Source organism: Magallana gigas, chromosome 2 (genome assembly GCF_963853765.1).
Source record: "Magallana gigas chromosome 2, xbMagGiga1.1, whole genome shotgun sequence".
In the NCBI taxonomy this organism is placed as follows: Eukaryota; Metazoa; Mollusca; class Bivalvia; order Ostreida; family Ostreidae; genus Magallana; species Magallana gigas.
In genome coordinates this window covers 38,130,807-38,158,683 of record NC_088854.1, presented here as the reverse complement: position 1 = coordinate 38,158,683, position 27,877 = coordinate 38,130,807, and the positions used below count along the sequence as shown (strand labels likewise).

At 35.0% G+C, this 27,877-nt stretch overlaps 1 protein-coding gene across 9 annotated transcripts in view; it reads right to left on the bottom strand.

Annotated features, from left to right (window-relative positions):
• The window catches only part of LOC105330625 (uro-adherence factor A), a 46,895-nt gene extending 20,502 nt beyond the window's left edge, over positions 1 to 26,393 (bottom strand). For 2 of the 9 annotated variants that reach the window (XM_011432458.4, XM_011432463.4), the window contains exons 1-2: positions 7,555 to 8,016; positions 5,716 to 5,856 (exon numbers count right to left, since the gene is read on the bottom strand). In XM_011432458.4, coding sequence (XP_011430760.3) covers positions 5,716 to 5,856; positions 7,555 to 7,677 — 264 coding nt within the window. In that variant the 5' untranslated portion in view covers positions 7,678 to 8,016. Of the gene's footprint in view, positions 1 to 323; positions 575 to 4,305; positions 4,544 to 5,715; positions 5,857 to 7,554; positions 8,017 to 12,010; positions 12,108 to 12,713; positions 12,834 to 18,605; positions 18,729 to 20,716; positions 20,838 to 25,678 lie in introns of those variants that run through there. The other 7 variants (XM_011432460.4, XM_066076432.1, XM_020068253.3 and 4 more) reach the window with 7 other exon arrangements.
• Between the last annotated feature and the right edge of the window lie 1,484 nt (positions 26,394 to 27,877).

Here is a 27,877-nt window from a genome sequence, read left to right as displayed (position 1 = left end):
CTCAACAAAGACTTCTCTGGGTAGAAACTCTTTCTGCTTATTGATTATGCAAAATACAGGGAGAGAGAGAAAGAGAGAGAGAAAAAAACTGCCGCTGGCTTCCTCAAATGAAAGCTTCCTCCTCCAATGATACAGTTTCCTGTCATTAGGATAACAAAATTGCCATAAAATAATTTTTGCAAAAGTAGTAACCTAATTATCTGGAACACTGCACCAGGAAATCTGAATAGCATACTTTGTAGGCAGTAAAATTTCTATAAATGTTTGGAAGATGGTGAATTGAATTGTAAAACAGCAACATTATGCTAAAGTGTAACTATTACCTGGAGAAATCACTTCAGAAAATCACCAACCATCAAAAAGAATGTACGGAAATTCCTGTTGGAGGGCCAGCAGTTGCAGATAGGGTACTCATCACTTGATTGTGCTAAGATGATCAGATATCCAATTATTTCACCAATTTTTCTCAGCTCCCTCCAAATCTCGCACATAAAATCTTATTGCTCTCAGAAAGACAAAGACAGTTCAGTACAAATTTATCTTCTTAGGGGTACATACATGTACCATGCCAAGCAATATTCCCTGGTTCATAACCCACTTTTGCAGAAGTAAATATATTTTTTTTCTTTCAAATCTCCATGCATGAAGTCAATATATTCATAAGATTGGTTTCCTCTGTCCACTCAATGCATTTGGAGGGTGATTCAATGAATGGCTGGCTAATCCTTACACAGAATATCGGTCACATCGAGAGCAGCCAGAGAGAGAGAGAGAAACAATTGTTAATGGAATAGCTGTGTCTCTACAAGCCTTGATCTTGTAGGAACTATATTGTTATATTGTCCAGGTACAAATGTTTTGTCACTAGGGCAATGGGGTAGAGGCGTCAACTGGAAATGGCCCCAGAGCAGGAAGCCCCGAAAGGTGTTGGGACAACCCAGATCATAAAGGTCATAGACTAGCCAGGTGTCGTGGAACAATTTTCACCTGGTGTTTTGTCACCATGATGGACTTCCATATGATTAAAGATATTTCTGAATGAGACAAAAAAGTATATTGACTCAAATGATTGAAGAGAGTTTTGCGCATAAAAAATATTCAAAAATATGATTAATAACAAACACTTGGCATGACCCTCAAAGTGAGGCAACACTTCGTTTCTGCACGCATGAGAAAGAGCAGAAACCCAAACAGAGCACAAACGTGCATAAAAATGCACAGGAAAGTGAGTTTTGTTTTCTTCAGAGTGCATGTCGATTTCCTGATTTTACCCTGTTTTTCTGAACCTTTGATTTCCACAAAAATAAAAAAACCTTGGCAGAGTTTTGACATAAACATCAACATTATTTATAATATACTGTACGTTTCTGAGTCATATAAACAAAGAACATTCGGAAAAAAGAAAGATCGAGAGGAGGAAGCACTGGGAAGCCTTGATGAATGGTATATGGCCGATGGATGCTGAAGTTCACTTGACCTTCATCATCAGAAATGGTAAGTATCCAGCAATTACCTGGGAACAAGTGACCACTCAATTAACAGAGGGTGGAGTGGGTTAATTCCTGTCCAAATTCCACAGATATCTTCCCTGATCCCTCAGGCTTATCTGTCCAGGACAAGTGCTGAAAAGAATTCCCCTATTTAGCTCCTCCAAACAGCAAGACCACTGTCTCAGTGCATCCCAGGCATGCCTTAGAATTCTTCCTGATTGGCCATTAAATGCATTCAAACTGGCATCTACTCCATAGTGTTATTCTTTTTCATTACCCTATAGTTGCTTTTACAAGCTTTGCATATGTGAGTCCCATTCCTCTGGTTTTATGGTCTCTTTATATATTTGCTATCCTTAGGGCCTTTAACTCTTTGCAAAAGAGTGGTGCAAAAGCAGAGAGAGAGAGAGAGAGAGAGAGAGAGAGAGAGAGAGAGAGAGAGAGAGAGAGAGACAAGCAAGCTCACATAGCTAACGCATAGTGAAAGAGGGAGTCTTCATAGTATTTGCCAAATCAAAATATGGATTCTTATTACTTGTTTATTAATACAATCCAAGACCTCTTTGCCAAACTTCCATTCAATTACTAAAGCTAATAACCATCCATAACACCGACTGCCTCTTACATGTACGCAAAGGCACATTCCAACAAGAGGCAATATATTGCAAGCAATCACTCTGATATATTCTAGAATAGTGCCATTTTTTTGTTGTTGTTGCAGAAATGAAGGACCCCACAGAAGGAGCAAAAGTAGTTGATTTTGGTCAGATAGACTTGGTCATTGCAAACAAACTTATCTGTCACTGAAGGGCAGCTTAATCAAGGTAAAGCACCCTTCCCTGCCAGATCCTGATTGTATAGGGAGCATCAATGGCGATTTATCATGGCTTTCCCCTTCCTGCAGCACTTCTCTGTGATAAAAAGATGACCAATTTCTACAACATCTGTATCAATATGATAAACTACACTTACAGTGCCTGATAAAGGACAAGCAAAATGCCAATTCTGAAGGTATATGTGCCCTCATAATGCACATATTCTCTTGTACCCTGAGATAGAATGCGATAGAATTTCCTTGGGTCTTCCTTTCCAGTAACCTTCTTTGTATCTATTGGTCCTTATAAAAAAAACCCAGAAAAGATGATCAAAGCCTCTTAATTGCAACTGAAATAAAAAGTTTTCTTGTAGGTGAAATTGCATCCCTCATCTAAACACTAGCTGGATACTGAATATTCTTTGTCACTTATAATCCTATCTTTTTGCTCTGCATTTCATAAGCCCCGAAAACTAATATAGATTCTCAGTGGCATAAATCAGAGAGGAATTTTGATGGCAAAATCTACATGAAAAAGTAATTAAATATAAACAGGAAAGCTGACAAAATCCCCAGAAACCTTTCACATCAGAGGGTGGAAGACGGCACTCCAAAGAGGATTAATTATCAGCCATGATTTAATGTTGGCCCAGAAACTTCGGGAATCGGATTCAAACTTTCTCTATATTTACCAGCTGTTCTTTTTGCCTCTTCATTCAAAAGCTGATGCATATTAACTTTTCATGACAAGAATATCTCTATGTTCATCAATGGATTTTGCTTTTCATTTTTTAATCAATAAATTTTCATAATAATGTTTACAAAATATTAATACCCACCTACCTATAAGGTATTAGCCCATGCACAAGCTTTAAAGCAATCCCAAATTTCTATAATTCACAGGAAAACAATATACACTTTATCTGCAGGATTCAATTTTGTCTTATCCCCCTTGAATTAATTACAAAGACACTGAGCATTTTTTTCCCTTTGGATAAAATAAGGAGAAGAAAAATTGTCTATCATCTCCAAAGCTAACACAAAGGGTTTCTGCCATTACAGAACTTCAGGACACAGTGCTCCCTACAGAGTTCAAAGAGTGTCCAAATACCTGCAGGAGGGCCTTGTGTTAATACAACATAAACAATTTACACATTATTTCAAACAAAAAAAACTGATATGCTTCCCATCTCTCAGTAAGATTGATGTGCACATAAAAAGCATTAGCAAAATTGCTGCTTGCCAGCCAAACCTTGCACATCATGTCCCCCTGGACTTGATTTAAAATAATCAAAGCCCTCACGACATTCATATACTCCACATGACCAGATAAAAATCTCTCGTTGGCTCAAATGTAGAGACAGATTAATAATTCAAAATATTTATCAGTTAATTTTTCATAACCTGATTTACAAATTTGAGGATGGCAAACAAAAACTAGCAATAATCTTCTTGTATAAAAAATACGAAAAATATAAAAATGAAATTCTCTCAAAAGTTTTGAAATGAAAGCTTTTAAAAGCTTGAGCAAAGAAGACCGAAGTTTGTTTGATACTGGATCAATACAATGTATCAGTGAGAGACGAAAATAAATCTCTTCACGGAGTTTGGCAAACAAAAACTTAAGTAAGTCTCTCCACACGCCTTTCAATTTCATCCGAGGGAAAGTGATAAGCCCAAACAGGTCAGCTGATTGATGAATTTAATAATCAATTAATGGAATCTTAATTAAAATCCAATGAGAGTTACTTTTCACAAGTGCATGTAACCATTTAAAAACTTCTCTGCAGAAACATGTTTATAAACCATTGGGGAGGGGGGTAGGTGATAGGTACCCATAGACTTTCACAATATCTACAAGACCTATAAATCTATAGAGATACATGTACCAGTAATTAATTGCATATACAATATACATTTGTAATATGAACTGAAATTTCTGACATATCTATGCATATCAAATTAACTAAAAATTATCTTGTCTAAAACTCCTTAATTTACCTCTTCATTTCACGAAATGATACGTACATATCACCATTTTGCAAAGCGAGAAAAAAGTTTTGGGACAATCTGCACATCAATACGCGGCATCGTGCACCTGCCTCTGTATTTGATTAAGACTAATTGTGCTTACGCTGCCGGGGTTATTTTCACTGGCAGGTACAAATTGTCTACCCTTTTAACAGTAGCAGTCAGGAATGGAAACACAAAAGCATTCCAGCTTCACCACACACGCAAGAAAAACAAAGAAGAAAAACCCAGTGGTCCTGACCACCACGAGATGAGGCGGAGACAACAGTTTGGCTCAGTCTGTCTGTGCGTCTGTAAGCGAAACCTTCCCATCCTCAGACGGCTGAGAGAGTTATAGCTCTGATCCACGCACCATATGTTTGTGCAAGGAAAAAACAGAATAGGGTCAAAAGGACAGCTTGTCACACCAGACGGAGGACAAAAGTTCACAATTTTATACATCAAAATCAAGCAGAAAAACAGAAAAAAAAAGAAGCTGAGTATTATCAACTGGAATTCAAATCTGTTGCAATATGATACAAAATGCATTAGCCATACTGAATGCACATTTGGTTGATTTATAATTGCTTTGAATAGAAAGCTTGTAATAGCCATTTTTACACTGAATACATAAAAAGAAAACGGGAAATTGAATGAACGAATTGACAGCATACAAAGTGCAGGACAGATAAAATTGTTTGAAATGAAGTAGGAACAACTTCTATTGATTTTTCATCCCTCTTAATTTGATTAACAGGTGTCTCTCTCTGCCTAAGTGTCTGAAAGTTTTTTTTTCTCCCTCTTTCATTCCTGTACTTAACAATAAGAAATGCCATCTCTAATACTTCAATAACAATAAGCTTGTTATACTAAATTGCCTTATATTCCGATAAAAAAGCATTATTATATTGAAATACCAGAAAAACCATTTGGTGAATGTGAGTAATTGAAATCGGCAGAATATCTCTTTAGGACCCCATGAAGATGCAATCAGGCATTGATGATGGAAAGGACATGCAAAACCCATATAGTCCTACCCCTGGGAAAGATCAATAACTAATAAATCAAGGAGAAAAAACAAACAGCTGCTGCTTTTTATTTCCTTGGTGAGTACTCGGAATAGCTCCAGGGAAAGTATATGGTAATTGTTAAAGCACGGTTTTTATGTTCGTGCCACACCTTTTATTTATTTATTTTTTTTTCATTTTTTAAGGGAGGAGGGGGATTTCAATACTAAGAAATTCCAATCAACTGGAAAGTGGAATGGAAAAATATTCTAAACAACGTACCACCAGCTTTTGTGTGTTAATACCAATTTGATTTTTCACCAATTAGAGTTATCTCTCTTTGACGGTTATCTATTTTCTAAGTCATTAATTTTCTTTCTAAATTAACACTCACTGTCAAAAACTTCTGGCTGTCACTTTTCGCTCTGGCGAGTTCTCGTTGCAGTTTAGCAACTTGCTGTTTCTCTTTTCTGTGCTGTTGTTTCTCATTGGTCAGCTGTCGACTTAAGTCTTCAATTTTCTTCTCCAGGACATCCTTAAAATACCATAAATAAATTTACAATCAAGCACGTGTCTCTTTAGTTTTAATTGTAATCTTAGCTTTGTATAAATTACCCATTTACTTTATGGCATGACAAAATACAGTCAGACCTTAATTATTAAGCAAGCACTGTACATATTAAGAGAGAGAGAGAGAGAGAGAGAGAGAGAGAGAGAGAGGATATTACTAAGAGTGATTTTTATTACTCTACATGAAAAGAATGATTACATGAGATTATTAAAAGAATGCCTACATCCAAGGCATCTAAGCTTTCTTTATTACAAATAATAGAAATGTTTTAAATCTTAACCCTAAGTATCTGAGAGACATTCAGTCAAATTACCCATAAAGTTAATGCAAAATCAAATAAAAAAATGTACATTGGATATATTCATGAACTTAATTTGAGTTCTAATATTTGCACTAATAGACCTTAAAAAAAGACAGGTGTATATTGGCAGCAGATTTATAATGGAGGCTTTGTTTGAGGATCGAATCTCAGACAACATGCTTGCCAAATATCAGAGGAATGGTGCTGATCATTGCTGCGTTTATTTATCTTCGTAAAACCTGCTTGCAAAAAACACACACGTACAAGGTGCAAAAAGTCTACAGACATTTGTTTGATTCAGTCACGACCATGTTAGCGTGTTTGTTTGTATGCTGATTAGGCGATGCCCTTTTGCCAGCGAAAAGTGTTAAAAGAGGTTCTTTGTGATCGCAGATATCTTGAAAGTACATCGATCCAAAGTCTCAAAATCTCCTCCAAGCTGAACATAATGGGACATCTGACGGATTCTTATTTTATCCTCTCTTCCATTTCATAAAATACTTTTAATTTTTTTTCTCAATGGGGGTTTCTAGCTGCCTAATAACATGAATAAATAAAGTTTAATTTCATCTTGATAATAAAAAGTTAAAGCACTGAAGTACTAGATTATGGTAATATTTTATAAATACATGGTTGACCTGACTTTACCAAAATCCCCAGTCAAACACTTCACAACCTTAATTATGTAAGTGGATCCAACTGAATTTTTTTCATAAAGCTTTAATTATCTGTAGAACAAATCATGAAAATTGGCTCAAACCGAGATTCAAATCATAATTATCACATGTTTCCATCTTATCAATCTGTTAGGAAGACAAAATCTGACACCTATTTCAAAATATACCAGACAATTTTCAGAATTCTTCACCATCTATAAAACAATCTCTACTGATAATCTATACACAAAATTAATAGCCAACTGCAGTTCTACAAAGAATATACGAAATCTTGAAATCTAGCCATGAGCTGATATTTACCCTTCTACAATGCTGTCTGACAAGGCGATCAAACGCTTAAATTTGAGTAAATTAGGTAAATATTAGCTAAATGCATGAAAGCAGGTACATTGAATCTACCAGATTTAGATTTCAAGATGAAAGGCTTTTGAAAGTTTGTAAATCCAGACACAATTTTTTTCTCTCTTGATCGAGGCTTTAAAAAAATTGGGAAACAGAATATCTTAAATATTTGGACCATTTAAAATGCAAGGTGACACAAAAAAAAACTCTAATGCGATCAAAACCCAACAACACCCCTCCCCACCCCCCACCCAAATTGGACATGGGTGGGGATTAGGGTATATAAGAGGATGGAGGGGGTAATTAATGGTCCAGGTGGTATTTGAATCACTCGATCCTTACCTCCCAGTCTGTGCTAGAATCAGTAGAGGAGAAGAAATCAAAATCATCAAACTCTGCAGGGTAGGTTTTTCTGGGGGGCAATGTCTTAGATTTGAGAACTTTTTTATCCTTTTTCTTCTCCATTGAATCGTATAAAATGATTAATGGCCAAAGTTGTTCTGTCACGTACGTTGTACGCGTCGACGACAGATAAACTTATCCTGGAACAGTTGGTTCCTGTTCATCGCATTACAGTTCTTGGGTTTCTAAGTCATTTCACACACTTCTTATACAGAAGCTGCTAGCTCACTGCCAGCACGGAAAATATCCAAACTCATAATACAATTGTCATAATTAAAAAGCCCTGCCAATCGGGAAAAAAATCTATACCAGATTCAAAACATTTTGCACATTTTCTCCAAGAAATTGACATCTATTTTTAAGACAAAGATCCCAGCTAGAGATTCTTGCAGTTGCCCCTCTAATGTAGTGACCATGCATGCATGGTGCCACCAGAGCCTCGATCAACAACTAGATACCTCCGAAATGCATCTCTGAATGGGTCGCGCTAGTTTAGAGCTGGTATGAGGCGAGGGGAGTAGTACAGATGTTTCGCTGTGAGGGAGGTTTTGATTCATGTTTACAGAATATACCTGCCTGAGCTACAAAGGCTCTCTATAATTACTAAATGTAATATAATGTTCCTTAAAAGCATTAAGCATGTTCACAAGCTTTCACCTAGTGGGAGAGAGAGAGAGAGAAAGTGAGCACATGTGAGGTCTAAAATTATTGTTTTTTAGTTGGGAAAAATGCAAGGGTTATGAAATGTTATCAAATTGAAGAAGAAAATGCTGAAAGACTTTTATTCAAATTTTCAATTTAAATGAGAAATAATAAAATGAATGTGACTTTAAATCTCATGTTATCATTACAGACGTATATAAAGTGTATCATAATAGTCAGGCATTGAATGATATACATGCACTTCCAAACATTGATCCCACATAGGTTACGCATTCATCAGATATGAAATGACAGTTATTAATATTTTTCAAGCCGTGCTTCATGTCAAGTTAATCAAACGTTATGGTACATCGCTTAAATTTCTGATTGATCTCTTTGATAATGTCATGTTTATATTCGAACTGTTTTTTTTTTTCATTATATCTCTGAAACATCAAACTTATAGGAGATGTATCTACGATTGTCATACAAGTTGTGGGGTTAACACTAGCTGTTACAAGGAAGAAAAAACCTTTGTTACATTCAACAATGTCTTCATGACTGATCAATCAATTTAACATACAAAAGAAAAGTCCTTGGATTATTATTCGCTGTTTAGTTTCATTAATAAAAACAAAAAAAAGGCCATCAATGCTACAAGCTTATTTTTTGCTCAGTTAAATTTATTAAACAAACAATAAACGAGAGAGAGAGAGAGAGAGAGAGAGACAGAGAGAGACAGAGAGAGAGAGATGCAATATTGACCAACTTTTTCACAGTTTTTGCTTGCCCTTTAGAGCAGACTTTAACTATCAGATGAAATTTTTCTCTAATTTTCTGCACATGAAGAAAAAAAAAAATGCAGCAAGGATCTTTTTTGCCTTCATTTTCATTAAGAGACAGTGAGAGATCTTGCATCAAAGGGCACTTCACCATACTAATCTCAAAACGTCTCCCCCACAGCATGAGCCAGTGCTCTTAATGAGTTTTACTAATTAAGCCGAGCCTCATCAGTCTCTGAGTCATCATGTTTCCACATTCATTGCCTATACATATATTGTATACCTTTATATACTGTGCAAATATCCTCCATATTCATTTTTTTTTTTTTGTAATTTGGTTAATAAGAAAATAAGAGCGTGAGAAAACCCTACAATTAAGGGGGAATAACTCCAGTATATACTTGGCGAACCACCGTTGGATATTTGTATTGCTGACGATTTCACACTTGATAAGATTGTAATGTTATCACAATTCGCTTTTCATTATTTTTTATCAGAAATATCTATATATACTTTAACACTAAAGAAACTCAATTTGTGTGTTAATCTGCTGGAAATCCAAAGGATTTCAATTTAATTCAACCTTTAAATTAAGTCAGGTATTTTGCGATTAACTTGAGTGGATCACCGGCTAATTTTTGTCTAACATACAGATTGAGATTTAATTGATCCAGATGTTATAAGCTTAATAAGTACAATAATCACAGTCGTGTAAAAAATAATCTGTCTTATAAGGTGAACAAGTATCAAATTCATTGCAATATACATTAGTTTAGAATTATGACTGGCACCATTTTTTCAATTGACCTCAGACTTCGATACCAGGCGAGTATTTCCAGAGATCAAAAGGCTTGTAAGAAATATTCGTTAGTGCTGGTTGGAAACACAATCTAATGAAAACTCCATTTTTGACTCTGTTACCTAAGGCTGGGTACCGCTTTAAGCTTAAGCCACCACACAAATTACGCAACATCTAAAATATGTACCGGTAGGTGCATTTTTTCAAAGTCATATTATAGAATTAGAATATATGTATAAATTGGGGTTATTCTGCATGAACTAAGTTTCCATTTACCGTATAATATGTACCAACAACAACAAAAGAGAGAGTCAATAAATAATTCGATCTTTAATAAAATTGAATAAATTTAACATTCATGTTTCATGACATTTCTTTAAAGGGACCATAATCTCTATAGAGCAAAAAAAAAGAAGTTACCGTGCTATGAAAGGTGTATATTTTTTCTAACACATACTATCATCTGGTGAATCGTACCAACATGTGCCACACATAAAACAGGTGTAGAGCAGACGTACATTCACTAGCAGCATGCTTTATTGTGGGAAAAGATGTTGAACAAATAATCATCCATAAAACAATTAATTCTATGTCCATGTATACTTGTTTACTGAACATTTACACCTCACCCTCCTTAAAAAAAACACAAAAAAACCCCCCAAAAACTACCCCCCCCCCCCTTTCCACCAAAAGTAGTAAATTTGTATTTTCAAGTATCTAATTCTAGCTGCATTAAGTTTAAACATATATGCTGATCTGGCAAAAACCAAACTGCTGGGATGAAATCTGAAATCATTTAACAAACCTGTTCACAAGTGAGAATTAATATTGAAGACTTTTAATTTAATTCCATGTAAATACAGACAACTTATTGTCTGGATCACGTTTAAAAAAAGAGAAAAAGACCAATTTTTTTTTCATATTATCCTACGCTTACAATGTGACAGCACTTAACTGGCAACTTGAGTAAATATTGAAAGAGAGAGAATTAAAAATTGTTAATTCTTAACGTCTTTTTATCAAGTTCTCAATTTGGCAGCGACATCCGAATATTCAATGCAGCTGAGATGACATCAAAATTGGAGCATTGATGTACGCATAACAAATGCAATTAACGCAAGGAAAATATTACAATGAAACAGGTTTACATGCACTCTTATATTGATCCTAGTGTAACATATATACATGTATACAATATGGGTATAGCACTTCAGTCGCAAACTTTGATCAGGTTTCCAGAACGAGAGATAATGGTTTGTTAATCTAGATGGATTGTAACCTGCCACCAAGCAGGGTCACCTCAATTAGGACTTAAAAAGCTAATCTTTTTAATGATTTTCTGATTAGTTTGTCTCTACATCTCAAGGTTTAGAGATTAAAGTTTAACGTCGGATGCATCAAATTTTAGGAATGCAACGAGTGTTCTGTTCGGACGGGGATTCAGAGACAATTTGTCGCCAACTCATAGTATCTGAAATTAGTATGTGTATATATATATGACCAAAATTATATTCTATGTATGGAATTAATTTCTAATTTCATAAAATAAAATTAATTTTATCTTTATCACTTATACTGCTAAATAATAATGAAAAACTAGAAGTATTCTTGTTGAAATAAGATACCTGCAATCTCACTATTTCATTGAAATTTCCACAAACTAAGCAGATCAACGTACCTTTGGGTGTTTTTTAAAAATAAGTACATAATATCAAAATAGAAACAAGCAAAAAAACCTAAACAACCTTCAGATCTTCTAAGGACAAACTTTTAGTAATAACAAACGTCTGGCAAAAAGCACAATATTTGATGTAAATTTCAATGTCTGCTGAATTAAAGTCAAGCAATTTACACCTCTCCCAGATGTAACAACACATTAACATGGTGCATGTCGCCGAAATGTCCATCAACTTCATGTCACAGAGGCTTTATTGCATATACGTTTTAGGAAATGGCATTAAACAATTTTTTTTTCAAAAACAGAGACACACAATTCATTTCAGGTCATGCACTGCCTATCAGGTCTGTCAATTGTAGCATCAATGATTTACATCAAATAATGTTACTGTAAAGACAACATCTATAAAACTTTCTGTACAAATGGAGAAAGAAAAACTAATGATTTTATTTACCAATAAACAAGTATTCCACCTGAGTTGCCTGTTTTTTTTACCTCATCTTAATGTCACCTGTGATTTTTCAGTCCTCTCCATTTCGCTTTTTTCCCGTAAGTCTAGAAATGGTGACTTAACACAGCTAGCGGTTAGTTTCCTAAAGAGGTAATATATTCACAGGATGACCATCCCTCCCTAATTAATCGGTCAGTGGTCACCACACCGTTAAAGGTGGCACTTTTGTGAATGGTAAAACACAACTCTAGGAATTAACGGCTACCTATAACCTTGACGACCGTCGGAGGTACTGTCAACAAGATGATTGACATTAACGAGAATATCAATTTCCTGAAAAGTGACAGTTCCTACTGACAGCTAAACAAGTCCATTACAATGCAGAGAGACCGCCGTGTACTATATATAATTATCCTCATTACCATCCATTTACTTGGTACACAGACTTTACAGATTTCATATATCTAAAGCACAGACAGAAATAGTTCTTTTCGACTCTTCTTCGCCTTGGTACACGTCTTCCCTCTAAGTACTTCTATGATTATAAGTACTTGAATGTATACAAATTATCCTATCTCTTTTGTATATACTTGAAAAATGAAGAGCTTTTATAATAGTAAAAATAATATGCCTGCATGAATAGCATAAGTATTGCAAGAGACCTTATGAGGAAATTTCTTCAGTTGATAAATACTTAAATACAAAGACAGAACAATTAAGAAAAATTCAAGGGAATAAAAAACTCACCATTAGTCCCATGATGATTTAGAACTGTTTTTAAATATCCATACAACTACTTGAGGTTGCTATAGTCCTATCATGACACAGTCACTAGAGGGGCTAGCTATCTTAAACAGATAATTTCCTCCATAAGTACCTCCATATTACGTGAATAGAAACAATGGGTTTAGTCAGGCAGTCCTGTATTATCTTTGTTTCAAACTTTAACAAAAAATTAAAGAACCAATAACTAGGACAATTCATGTGTCCAAAGATCACTTTCATAATCTGTCATAAAACCTCACACCTTGAAAAATAGAACTGTCATGGTTATAATCCAGACCCTTTAGAAAAGGACTGTATAGCTATTATGAGCAATTCTCTTGTTAAATCTCAAAGAACAAACAGGGGTGCATCATGGTCTTTGAGCAGGCCCTGCCCCCCAGGTGTCGAGTTTCACGAAACTGCAATACAATTTTTCGATTTCTATTGCCGACAACAACTGACTAAAGAAATACATACATCATGCATCAGCAGAATTCGAATTGCTAACAAAGAAGGTAAAATAGAAACCAATATTTAATTGTCCATTTTGGCACATATCTGTCAAAGACTCATATCATTCTGACCTAATTAAGAAAAATACTTATTTATGGAAATATAATGGTAAGTAGCTCGAGTTTCTCACTAATGGCTTTGAAAGTAAACCTTCTTAATTGAGCAAAGTATCAAATGAATAACCTTAATTAATATTCCAAACAAAGACTTGTCATTTAGACAAACAAATAGAAGGCAGGGGAGGTTTTTTCTTTTTTTTTCTATCACCTTTCCAAATCCCCACGCCAAAGACAAGAAATGAACTGTGAAATGTTCTATAATTAATTATGGCCAAAACTTTCATGATTTATGACATAAGCAGACATGATCTGTACAAAGGTTTGATCTACACCTTTCTTACATGAAAACGAACATTGGATTGCCTGACAACAAGTGAAGTCATTTACATCAAAACCCCGAAATTGATTGAAAGTCAAAATACAAATCTGGAAGATCGAGGCTCAATCATAATGAAACTGTATACGAGACTCTATAGTGCCAACAAAAGTTAATCGCTGTTTCGTCCTTCAAGAAGGTTGCACATGCAGTTATTCATATTGCATAATTATGAAAATAACTTTGAATGCGTTTGATAGCAGTGCATTCCTAATGCAAGTAAAGAGAGGCAGCATTTCACAAAATGAAACAATGTATACTGATATATTTATCAAGTAAAAAAAACCCAGCTATTTACCTGAGTGACAGAAAGATATTCCATTCAAAAAAATAAACTTATTAAAAAAACCAACCCGAATTCTGACAGTGATGTAATGACAGTTGCAAGAGATCTGTTTCGTTGTAATGAAAGTTTGACATCTTACTTATCATTCTGCTAAGATTTAAAAATTTTTTTTTATTAGTTCATTCAGGGTTCTTAAAAGAATTTGATTCATAATTTAAAAGGTGAAATTGGTGTTTAAATGCTCTGTGGGCATTCTATAACACCCAAGGTAAACACTAGAAACTTGATGTCTTTTGATGGAGATTATCAAAATGTATCAATCAATTTATTCTGGGTGTATAATATCCCCTTACAAAGAAACTAAACAACGATATGCTATGTGAATAAAATAATGTATCAGACAATTGTTACTTAAGAAATAAACAAGAAGGAAAGAAAGAAAGAATTAAAACAAAAAGATAGAAGGAGCTAGTAGTCTCGGACCCTTACCATTAGAGCTAAGACCAATCAATGGCCGATGAGGGAAACTCTCTTATAATAGCCTTGATATGAAACAAATAAGTATAAAACTCCCTTTTTTCAAAGCAACCCAACTATACTTAATTCAGAATATATGCATCAATAAATCAGTCGTGATGGGTAACGATATAATGGACCTCTCTCCGAAGTCAGGAGCACACGCCTGATTAAACAAATAAAAGACTTTAAATACTGAAATAATCACCCCCTCCCACCATCCCACTTTCATAAACCACCAGGCGAGTAAATAATGAAGCTGTCCAATGAAATTGAATTAAAAAAGTTCACAAATTGAACAATCTCTGTCTCTTGGAGCCATGTCGGAGTCTCTTTAATTGTCATCATTATCATAGATTATCATTTACTGTCAGTCGTAAGAAACATGAACCCCTCACACTGGTGACTCTTGGTGAATATGTCGCTAATTGTTTCGGTAATTATTGCGTGAACTTGACATTCTACACAGTCCTGTGTGTTCTCCCCATGTCATCTTGACAAGACATAAAAGGTGTCAAGACCATGATAGACTTATCTGGGATTTATCCTTCAATAATGATAATATGATTACTTTCGCCTAATGTATTTAAGGACTCTCTTGTATTACTGTTGTCTACAATCCGTCCATTCATGTGGTCTAGACCTTTAATAACAATTTTAATGTTTAGCAGTGCTAATCAATTTTCCTAATTCCTCAAAAATTATCCATTCAGTTTACAGTTTCAATGGAAAAGGAATCGGCTAAGGATAGTATGGGTCCATCATGTATGCACTTGCTAAAAGCAAGTTAATATTCATATTATCTATTCACCTACATTGTTTGTTACTCCACAGAAGGGGATTTGTTCTTTCGGAATGCAAATACTAGGAGTGACATTATACCAGTATATATGTTCTTTTAGGATGGGTGCAGACCAATCAAAGACAACAGGCAAACATTACATCCATATAGAGAGCAATTACATGTAATCCAATAACAATGATCATTTCATTAAATTTTCATTTTCGTTACTGATATAGATCAACAGATAATACGATACACTTATTTGGAACTTGATATTACCGGTGATTTGAACACATTTGGTATCAATTTTCTGTATCCCTATTTTGCAAAAACCCTTCCTTAAACACCAGGACTTTTATTGCAGCCATGCATATAGCATGCACTTAAGAAGCTAAATTTCTACATGTCATTCTCTTTAACAAATCATAGCTGAGAAAATTTCATCTATAGTAGAGATGATATATATTGCTGATATTTCTGCATGCAGATAAGATAGAAGAGCTAAACTTCACAAAGAGAAAAAGTTTCTGAATTCTGACCCGATTCCTTGCAGCTAGGATAAGTGGCCAAGAAATTTAGCTCCCCATGCCATGATCTGTTTATCATCAATAACACTTATAATTAGCAGTTATGAAGATAGAAATCAAAGAAGATGTCTGGAGGACAAAAAAATCTCTCTCATGTTTTTGGAACACCTTCGTACAAGTACCGGGTAGTAATAATATATATCTTTAGAGAGGCAGGAGAAATATGTCTTCTGCGACATTCAAAACAACCAGATACTAAGACAGCCCCATAAACACGCCTGTATATATATAGTTATATACCTCCCCACCCTTCTTTTATCTTTTTTGAGAATTCCTCTCTGAAGTCACAGCAGGCATACATAATCTCATAATCTGGCATTTAAACCAAGAACTTCACCTATACTTGCACTTCTGGTATCCTTAGATGCTGCTGGCAACTTTAAACAAAAAATAAAGTTCACATCTCCCAAAATTTTGTGCTTTTTTTTTTTTTTGTTAGAAAATTTCATTAGTATGATCTATTTTTGTTTAATCATAATTCATTTACAGATAATAAGCCAATTAACCTCTTCCAAATCCAATCAACACTTTTAGTCCTCTAAATAATCACCCTTGTTATTAAACTAAAATCTTCTTCTGATACTAAATTGGCATTCGAAAATCTTCTCAATTTTGACTTAGTATAGCTAATAGAATTTTTCTTCCCACTTAAATAAAGTTTTAATTCTGCATAACCTCATACAGCAAAACTCGGTTATAACGAAGTCACTGGGACCTAAGAAATTACTTCATTATATCTGTAATTCGTTATAACCGTATAAGAAATTCATTAAATTTACATAGCTGGGGATCCAAGATGACTTCGCTATATCCGTGAATTCGCAATATCCGTGTTCGTACTAAACAAGTTTTACTGTATCATCAAATATAATTTTGTCAATTCTTTAAACAATGGACCTCATCAATTATTTATTTTTTGTCCTAACTTAACCTTAACTTCTATACGACATATTACACTTCTTGCAAACTATTACAACATCAATTTTAAAGGCCATTACATGAATATATAGATTCTCTACACATTTAGTAAAGAAATAAAATTGTGTGAGATTATAATTATTCTAAAAATCTTTTTAAGTACCGGTACCCCAGTTTACCCTTCCCAAACTTTCTCATGGTTCTTTTCCCTGTTACATCATAAGCACTCTACACCCCAAGTCAGTGACTTGATTTTTACGATTTAGTTTTAATGAGATTAAGTCATCAAAAGAATGAAATGATTAATACTGAAATCCAAAGAACGCCCTGAGCGTTGTATTATGTAATGTACAATTAATAAAACTACAATTCATTTTTTAAACCTTTCGCTTCAGCAGTTTTCACTTGAGTATTGATGGCCGGGTAAGTTCTTTAGCTTAATCTCTTATCCCTTTGAAGTGCACTTAAAAATCCTTCTTTTTTTTTGCTTTTTCATACCAACATTAAAATAAAAAACCCACCAAAATTTGATATTCCTGATATTAATTTCAATGTTATAGAAATTATTATAAAATGTATATTTTTCGTCACTTTTTAAAAAAATTAAATAGAGAAAATTATGCAGAATTATCCCTTATCAGATCCTCCAAAAATGTTTGCTCTGTAGACCCAGAGAAAAACTGGATAACAAAACCATAATGTTCAAAGCCAGACGTGCTCTAGATGACACCTATTTACCACCAACTTTATTACCTTAAAGTATACAGGTATACAAAAAGGAATAATAGCTAGAATATCAACTGGGTTTCTGACAAACATAATTGATAAAAGATGTGGGATTTCTTTCCTGTACGTTCTAGCGCAATCTCTTTCAAAACACCTACAATTTTATACGAATCGCTTTAATTGCATTAGCATATGATGAAAAAAAAATTGAATTACATGTACCTGGGTACACCACTGTACCTTTACAAGAGAAGTGGGTGTTCTTTGCCAAAGACAACAAAATTTGGCACCCAGGTAACAGAGAATTATATCTTTATCACGGAGACTGCAGTACTTTATCAGACCACACTCCACAGGGACATGCAGTATCTTACAGGGAGACACTCTGTACAGATAAATTTTGTCTATCTCTCTGCTGGTGTAAGCCGGGGTCTTTGTAAATTTTGACGATGTGACATGGCATGATCGAGGTATAACCACTGATTCAAATATACGTATCACCAAACTTTGAGTTGGTTGTCCATGTTGTTAGGGCTCTAGACTGAATCCCACACAGGGAGATACCCGTTTATTGCCCATCAGAAATTGAGGAATTCTGTCAAAACTGTCACATCTTACTACAGATAATGTGAAGCAGATAGGCTTGAAGTTAAGTCACAGGGGATTAAGTTCCCCCCAAAACAAGTACCTAACCAGCAACAGACCAATGTGCACCCTCCAATATAGGCAAGTGTTAAGAGTCACAAAGACAACATTGTGAAATTAAGGTATAATTACAGTGAAACTTTCTTATAATGACCCCTTATTCTTTCACCTTTTCATCTGTGATTTCCTTGCATGTTAGGCACCTTTAGAGAGAGAACAACACTTAATGTACCCAGAGACCAAAAGAAAAAAAATCCCAGACCTAGAGTTCACAGACCATGGGCGTCTGGCTGATCAATCATACAGCCTCATTATCAGACATGGAGACAACTGCCTCAGAAAGACAAAGCCTACCAATGCCTGATTTCCCTATTTATCCCAGGTCTTCTACAACATTAGGCAATCTTTTTGTGCCTTTTTGCACCCAGACAGAGCCGGTTAACAAGGGTATCCAAAAATCTCACCTGTCCGTCCATTCAAACACAACACGTCGCACGTCTGGTCAGGGCCTGCACTGTGATCTAGGCTCAATAGCAGCTCTGTGATAAATGATGACATTGATAATATTCACACCTTTGTTCTCTTGAGGTATTTTCTACAGAGAGGGATTTCTGCTGGGTAGAGGAGAGGAATTATTTCATAGACTCTCCAAAATTCCAAAAGAAAACTTGACAACTTTTAAGCTTCTACAGATCCTACAGGTAAATTGAACTGTGTGTACACTGTACATCACAGAATCTTACAGATGTGTTTGGTTAGTTGGCAGAGTAAAACAATACTAGATTGAATGTATACACGGGTATTTAAGCCAGAAGAAAAATATGCTTGACAAGCGTTAAACCTCAAGAAACATATCTGATTTTTTTTTCAAAATTATGAACTTTGGTTGAAATACGAGATAGAAAAAAAATTTATTTCCTCCATTTTCACAGGTCACGACTTAGAACAAAACACCTTTTAAAAGGTCACTAAATGTGAACCAATATAACCTCCAAACTTTGATATGCAAGACGAGGAGGATATGATTCTGTCAGCACAACGGAAGGACAAAGGAAGACCCGCATTCTTTAGGTTCATCTGATCCAGTGTCATTGAATCTCCTGTATTTAAACCAGGCAGGACCATTCAAAGGGTATCCCTATAAAAATCACTGCTCCGATATGTAAACGAGAATTTAATTTGATTTCTTATTAAAGTTATCAACCAAATATCTTAGATCTGATTGCTAAGCAATGGTGTCTTTTCTGCCATGAAATTTGTTTGACAAAGTTGGCAAACAAATCTAAACCAGGGTATATACTCAAAGCTATACCACAAGCCATCTGATGGAAGCATTTGCCTGTAGTGGCTTGTATCTGGTGTGCCAATGCCACAAAGTGGTTTGAACTTTGAACAAATGGTTCAAAACTCCATGACACTCAAATGGCCACACACATTCATCATAACACACCTCGATCATGAATGAAGAAGAAAAAAAAAATTAACAAATTTTAATGATCAAAAATTACACATGCCCCATTGACGATTTTAAAGAAAGTTTCTCCCATGACCAATAAATTTTTTGCTGACTTTCTGTGTTTGAGCAGTCAGGTGGTGTACTTAGACACCCCTAACAAACCCTCATTTACAGGACAGCCCTGAGGTCTGTTACTACGCTAACAAGGTCTTCCGTGTGACTCCATCGTACCCAGTAATTAGCAGACGTCAGGATTCATCCCTTCCCCCCAGACCCTCTCATCAGCTGTGGAACAAGAGAAACGAAGTGCATTCTCTTTCAAGTCTCACCTAACCTTGGATAGCTCTGATAGACACAATTTTTGTTGGCCAGATGTTTTGAATATGATGGGAAATTTTTTAATGATAACTATAGAAGTAAATGGCCTTTTTAGCAACATGCTTTACTAATGAGGGTTAAATTCTCTCCACAACAAACATTTAGGTGATGCATGAATTAAGGCATGTAAAAATTAGTCATCATACTTGTATTTTACTATGTACCTATACAACCATGTTGTATGCTGGTACTTCATGTTGCATTGGTATCAATAAGTGGTTGTAGATTTCAAACTCTGGTTTGTGTAATAATGCTTTACGCATCATTTGGACTTGGACAAGGGCTACACATATGGCACACAATGGGCCAAGTTTTACCAGCTGCGTGTTCATGGTGCATTCCAATAGGGCCCTGGTGGTCTAAGCTGCTATATCAGGCCACGTAATGTAGTGTCAATCACCTACTGTGATGGGATAAGTCAGACAGGTAAATCATTCACACACCTAATGGGGCCAGCTAATTAGTCATATTAATACAGGTGTAATATATACACATATTTCTGTGACATATGATTCTGCAACACCCCCCCCCCCCCCCAACCACAAGTTTCTCCATATTTGTGCAATTGTGGAAATAAGGGCTTAACAAAGCATTAAACACTCATATTGTAAAGTACATTTACACTGAATATACGGAACTCCAAAGTGCTTAATTGTGTTCAAAAAGAACATTTGGACGATTAAATCCGAAAAAGAATAAATAGCATTAAGCAAAACAACTATTTACTTAGAGCTCACTTACCAGTATGGCGTTTAAGTACTATACATTTGAGTACCAGTTCTAATTAAGAAACGGTACAAAGAGGAGAAGTGACTTTTCCCTTTCACAAATCTCAACAAAAGGCCCTGCTACATTATAGAACACGGTCTGAAGTGGCCCGAACGCCCTGTGGTCACAATGACTTGGCTCGATACCTTTCTACCTGTCAAAAGATATACATCAAGGGACCCGAGATTTCCGACAGGTATAACAGGATCAGTACAATAGGTCCAAATCTTCTTTAATTCATTCCCCTTCTTTTATTAAAACAAGGCCCACAGAACTCCTTTAGAATTTTCCCAGACTTATATCTATGTTTTTCTATTTAATCTTTACTATTTTTTGCCTATATATATGATTTCAAGACAAGGCCATTTTGATGAATGGATGAGGACAGCTATAGGGTTCCCCATTAAGTACGGAGGCCTCGGCTTTGTGGGGGTATTCTTGCAGTCTGATTTACAGAAGTATGCCACCTACATTTAGATATATCTATCGCAAAGGAAATTTAACTATATTAGGTGAAGTGACCCCAGAACTGTCCTATTGAAATAAATTGTGGTTTCTTTCAATCATGACACACTTAGTAATTGGCTAACCTAGCATTATCTGGTTCAATTTTATTACAGCTAGGCCTTCTCTCTCTTGGAGTTTGTCATCAAATTCCCATATATTTTATTAGACATCTTTGTAATACACGTTCAAATGAAGAAGGGGGGTTATGACATCAAAAGGATGAGTTAACCAGGTGTGAACAGGTAAACTGTCCTACCGGAACACCTGAGTCGTAAACATTTCTTGTTTCTGCCTCTGTAATCTTGACTTATCTGATTAAGGCCTGAAACACTTCAGAGGTATCCTAGACAGCAGACCCTCACTATTTAAAGCGGTCTAACCGTCTTTCAGAAATCTAAACTTGTGGTTCACCTGGTAAGTAAAAGATTATAGGCATGAACAGGCAACACTGTCAACTCATTAATTCAGCAATCAGGCAATCCACCTGTTTTGCGGAATATAACAAATCAACAATCTTCCTAGCTACAAAATCAGTGTATTGAAATTGAATTTTTTTTTCATAATTTAACGCTTGTTGAGGAACATCCCTCTAAACCTCTGAGCGACAAAGATGACAGTATTCAAGAATATTAAATTATGTACACAAGTGAATCTTGTACTGCAAATATGAAAATGCACTAGAGCACAAGCAAAAGATACATTATGTCTATGACATTCAAAATGAAAATTTTAAATGCTTCGAAACCGGCCCAAGGTCACAGAAAATATATACAAAAGGACATCACGAATCCTAGAGCAGGGGCTGAATACGTCTGGCTTAGGGTATGAATTCAACCAAAATAAAGACTTACAGTAGCTATAGAAGATTTTGCAAGGTTATTCTGTGTGTTGTGGCCTGTCGCTCATTGAGATGACACTTTTATTTAAAACAAACTCTATTCACAGTAGGCAAAAAAAAAAAATTTTTTAACTTGATCTCACTTGGAAAAAGACCATGCAACCTCCAGCTAACTTGTTTACTTTCCATAGAAAAAAAAATACAAACTCTTAATTTGAACAGTTAAGTTGGAATGCGGAGCTCAGAACTAGGTCACTAATATCTGGTCGGTACCACCCTGGACCATGAAAACTGTCATTTTTGATTCAATATTTCATTTTCTTTTTTTTACCTCTTCCTCTTCAGTGAGCCTTTCTGATGAAGATATCAATCTCCTTAATTTATAAATAAGATACCGCTTTATGAAATAATGACACGGGCAAAAACACGAAGTGTGGCAAGATCAAACTACTGCCTTATAAAGCCGTAATTGTTTTATTTTTCCTACAGGCTTTAAATAAATGTACCAATTAAGGTTTTTACGAGACATATTTTATCATAAAAATCAGAGATTTATCATTTTCCATCTGATGTATATTATGACAAATTTGAGAAACGTTTCACCCCCCATTAGCAGTGTGCCTGAGAAGTCTCAAAAATAGGTTACATTTGATTTGTGAATCACCAGACTTTATCAGGTTATTTTATTGGCATTAGTCCCCTCCACGTCACAAGTACCTGTCTGAAATGTGCACTGGTGACCCTTTATCATTTACCGGTTATCTCCCTTTTTGATATTTCAGGGGGCTACTTGTTCTGTATTTGTAACCTTTCACGCAGGTTAAGCTAGTCTGTCCCGTACCTCAAGTTAAAGTGATAATGAATTATCCATTACAACATTTAAGGGTAATTAGATATGTAATTCATATATATAAATGGTTTAACCTAAAACTCTAAATCTTTATGAAAACATAGTTACCTTAACATAGTGCAATAAAGTCCAAGCTATACATTTTTTTTTACATAAATTCATGTGGCATTTTATGCAAATTCTCTACATCTTAATAGAGTATTCAAAATTTAAAGTACTTAACCGTAATTAAAAAAAGTTACACCTTTTAAAAATACTACATGTGCATTAAGGGCAAAGTAGTTTTGTTGCTCCAGATTGAACCTATATGGCCTTGATGACTTTAAGTTCATGACCTTTCCAAACTTTATGACTGAACTCCCCTACAATTTATCACACAGAATATATATAAAAAGAAAACGTTAAATAAATCCAGCTCTCAAAAAAGTAAGCCTTTTCAAATTTGATTTACGATGGGATAATAAAGTATAAGCTTTTAAAAATACCATTGCATACAAGAGGTGCAAACCTTTATAGTTAATTTACTGTCCATTTGAAATGTTTTTCAGAATGAAATTAGCTTAACAAACATCTGTTCAAAACATACTTCCCCAAATCCAAATAGCATTAAAAGTAATTAACAATGTTCATGCATATATAGTTATATACATGGTATGTGTAGTGGGATTAACCTTTGGGGGTGCAGTCTTTAATTAATAGTCTATTGACATAGCAATGTTATTATGAAGGAGAGACTTATGAGTAATATAATAAGTGACATATTGATGGTGCATGACTGGCTAACAGAGTTATTGTACCTATACTGTAAAAAGGGCACGCATTGATTAAGGACATTTTCTTTCACCAAGGGCAAGGCACAATGTGAATTAAGGCATCCAAATATCGGTTAAAACTTTTGATACACACAAGCTTTTTTATTCAAATCTGCTGACACATCTGTTATTGAATAAATATTTTCAATGGTTGCCTCCTCCAACCCCCCCCCCCCCCCCTCCCCCCAATTCTTTGTTAGTAGATGACAAACATGTTTAAAATTTTTGGCCACAATTTTTGTGAATGAAAGACAAAGAGATTGAGTAAACTTCACACATCAAAGAGGCTTGCCTATCTTTTCAGGCACTATGGGGTGCTGGATATTTTCAATATTTACCCGGTTCAATATGTTCCTCCGGTTTTATCAACAACTCTCTAAACCAATGATATTGACGAGCTCCATGTACCTGACGCCACTCGGCAAAAATCCTCTTTCAGCAATTTATTTACCCTCCGATCTGGATACAAATATTTATAGTCTGTTCGCTCCTTCTCTGTCAAACAAGTGACCTCAATGTTTTCTCAATTCCTTTTTTTTTTAATAGAATTTTTACCATAATAAACCCAACATGCATTGAACTCATTTTTGATTCCCACTCAATATCAAATTACCAACAAAACAGTAACATTTTCATGGTCACACCTAACAGAATTCAGTCAGTTTAATAAGAGATTATAGTATAATTATAAGTACTCTTATACTGCTGTTAGTACCAGATTCAAAGTACCCATTCACTGACATAACACAATTAAGACTTCACTGAGTAATACAAGTCTGAAGTGTGAGTTTTGTCAAGTAGACCCATGCTAATTAATCTCCCTCCTATTTACAAGCTGAAGTACAGACTGCAACTCTTTTTCCTTTTCTACTTCGAATGATGCATTTCAATGCACCTCTAAAAAATGAACAACATTCATAATTTCACCTCTCTCCCTCTTATTTACAGACTTAAGTACAAACTGCAACTTGATCATTTCCTTTTTCTACTTTTAAAGAATTAAAGGATGCAGATAAATGCACCTCTAGAAAAAGAACGATATTTATAATTTCACCTCTCATTGTTTCGACACTTTATTTCATATAATTTAAATTCTCTATCTTCATTCATTAAAAGATATAAGTTAAAGCACATGCATTCAAGACTTTAAATCCAACCAATACTTATACCAAATGTTGATAATATCACAGATAAAGAGGGTTTAACTTTATTTTAAAGCACTTAAAAGTCAGAGAAAAAACACTCTTAAAAAACCCTCCCTATGGCGATCTATTGAGATCAATAACCAAACTTCTTATCTCGAGGACAACTCTACTGTACATTGCTCAATATAATGTTTGTCTCGTACGTATAGAAACGGCCTGGGCCCGGCACTTTGCTATCAGAGGGAGAGAAAAAGAACTCTGTTTGAATTCTGAACCTTGTTCTGTCTGGAAAGACATCTCAAGTACTGCTTCAACCTCTCAAGTGTCAGGTTGCAAGGATCAATCATTCAATATGCAACCATCTTTTTTAAGTATTTATACAAATTACAGTTTTGTCTTCTCTCAATCAAATTTACAACCTGGGTTTCTTTCACAATTGCTTTTATCTATGGAATTGCTCAGTCAGTAAGCTCTTCAAGTTAAACTACACAGAGAAAATTTGCTGCATATGCAATATTTCTAGTTGCTTACGGATCATCTTCTTGAATTTTATGTTCGATATGATTCTGATAATATAAATTTCTAGCATGATGGCAGGTGTTTTCTTATTTGTAACACCTGAACCCTATTCACTCTTATAGACCCCCTCCCCTTCAAACCTTACCCCCCCCCCCCCCAAAAAAAAAAAAATTAAAAAAAAATTAAAAAAAACTTTTTCAGTGTACCTACAAACTACAGGCATTAGAAATCTACTAAAAAATGTACATGTATATCTTATCTTACCTTTAATTCATTTCCAGCTCTCCCGTTCCTGTTTCTTTCTCCTGGGTGCCTTAAACTCATATCTGTTCCTCTTCATGTGAAAATTTCCCCCTGCAAAATATTGTCCTCACTATAATCATACTCCTGTCAAAATTTTTTATATTTTTGGACCAGCAAGTTCCAGGGCCCTTGAAGATGTCAAATTATGTGCCTCTCTCTCGAGAGCCATACTCTGCTCCTCTGTATCTCTTTCACAGGTACATATTAATCCAAGCATTCACACCCCAGTTCTCATTCATGTATGCTCAAGTGGGCTTTTTTTTCGTTTTCCTTTTATAAATGTAATTCTAGTTTAAACAAGCAATTCAATCAGTCACTTAAAAGTCCAACTGCGCTAATCACCAGCTCGAGTCCGTAATGAATGAAAAATTGTCGTGTAGATTGTGAAAGTGGTGATGTCCCCTCTGGCGAGATATATTATCTCCCGAATATCATGTAGCTCTGACAGGGACCAATGATTGGCAGTGATAGCAATCACAGGTATATATGGTCCTCTCCAATACACACACACTCACTCACAGGTTCAGAACCAAATTAAAATACACAGTCCCTGCATACACCCAATATTTAAACCCAAGAAATAATTTTTTTTTTTTTCGGCTGAGAAGAGGATTACCGACCAATCACACAATGTTGTGCGTGGTCAATAACTTTTAGCCCGAGAAGGAAGGGGTTACGGCACTTATAAAGATCTCCGACAGAGTAAATCCTAGATACCCATCAAAAAGTTCCAGACTATGTCTGGGACGTACAACTTTCTATCAGTACTTGGAATCTACTCATATAGCGATATCAAATATTCCTTTTAAAAAGCTCGATTAAGTTGAATAAATTTTGACATGCTTACATTAGGTAACCTATTTGATGACCATGCCATCTTGAGATAATACAATGGTCCTTAATCCCTAGTTTACAAGGTCTTTATCACTCATTAAACATAACTTCCATGTCAGCCTATCAGTACACAAAGACTAGTTAAAGCCTTCGTAAACACTGCAACTCAAACAAAAGAAAGAAATCCGAGCTACTCAAATTAGTCACCATGTCTCGATATATGCATTACTCTAACACTAACCTCAGTTTTCCTCACAAAGTACATGTATATATGTGTATGTCCCATAAATCTCTTTTCTGATCAATATATATACAGCAGTTAAGTCAGAAATTGTGATCTTTTCATTACACAGTTTTATTTTTATTTTTATCTGAAGATGCTATATCCAACTGATTTCTATTAAAATTTATCCTATAGAGATGATCTATAAACAAACTCTTATGATTGGGTGGAGTGAGGTTTTTTATGATTGAAATACCTGTATCTATTTTTTCTGAATGATACATACACCTCCCTAAATGTGGGAGAGAGATTATTCAATCAAACGGGAGTATTAAGGAAGAACAAATAGGTTCAAACTTCTCCTCCACCTAACTTTTTTGTAGATCGAATTTCTAATTAAATTAAACTCATTTGTTATGATCAAAATGTGTTTCTTCAACCATATTCTTGCAAAATGCCACCTTGATGAATTGACATTTGTTTTTATAGAATCATAAAAAAAATTTGAATATGATTGATTTGTATCAGTAAAATATGCGAATATATTTTTCTGAATATTAAATATCTGCTCCTTCGCTGTATCATTACTCAAAACAGCTGTGTATATGCATAAATAACTCCATGTATATTGAATAGTTATTCGATTTTTAGACTTTTAAGTCATAAATAAGGAACCTTAAGCTGCTCATAAATTAGAAATAACTGCATGGAGCTATAGGCTTCACATTTTACATAACAAAAGTGTAATACATAATTCTCATTCAGAAATATTACTCTCTTTCCTCCTGTCAACAATGAATTCTTTTCAAGGTATGTAAATATTATCACCTATTACCACAACTTCAAAGTCAAATATTCCACCTAGCTGTAGGAGAGTGGTTCAGTTCCCACATACCGCAGTGCCTTAGCCCTAATGATTAAAAAACTTAACCCCAAAACCCGACCAAGGTGTCTGCAATACAATGGCATCATTGACGAAGCTGTTGCATAATCTATCACTGATACATTTTGGAAGCATGTTATCAAGTGAATCAATAGACCCAAAAGGTGGAAAGTTTAACTTGCATGGAAACCATGTCATATATTTTATATATAAACAACAT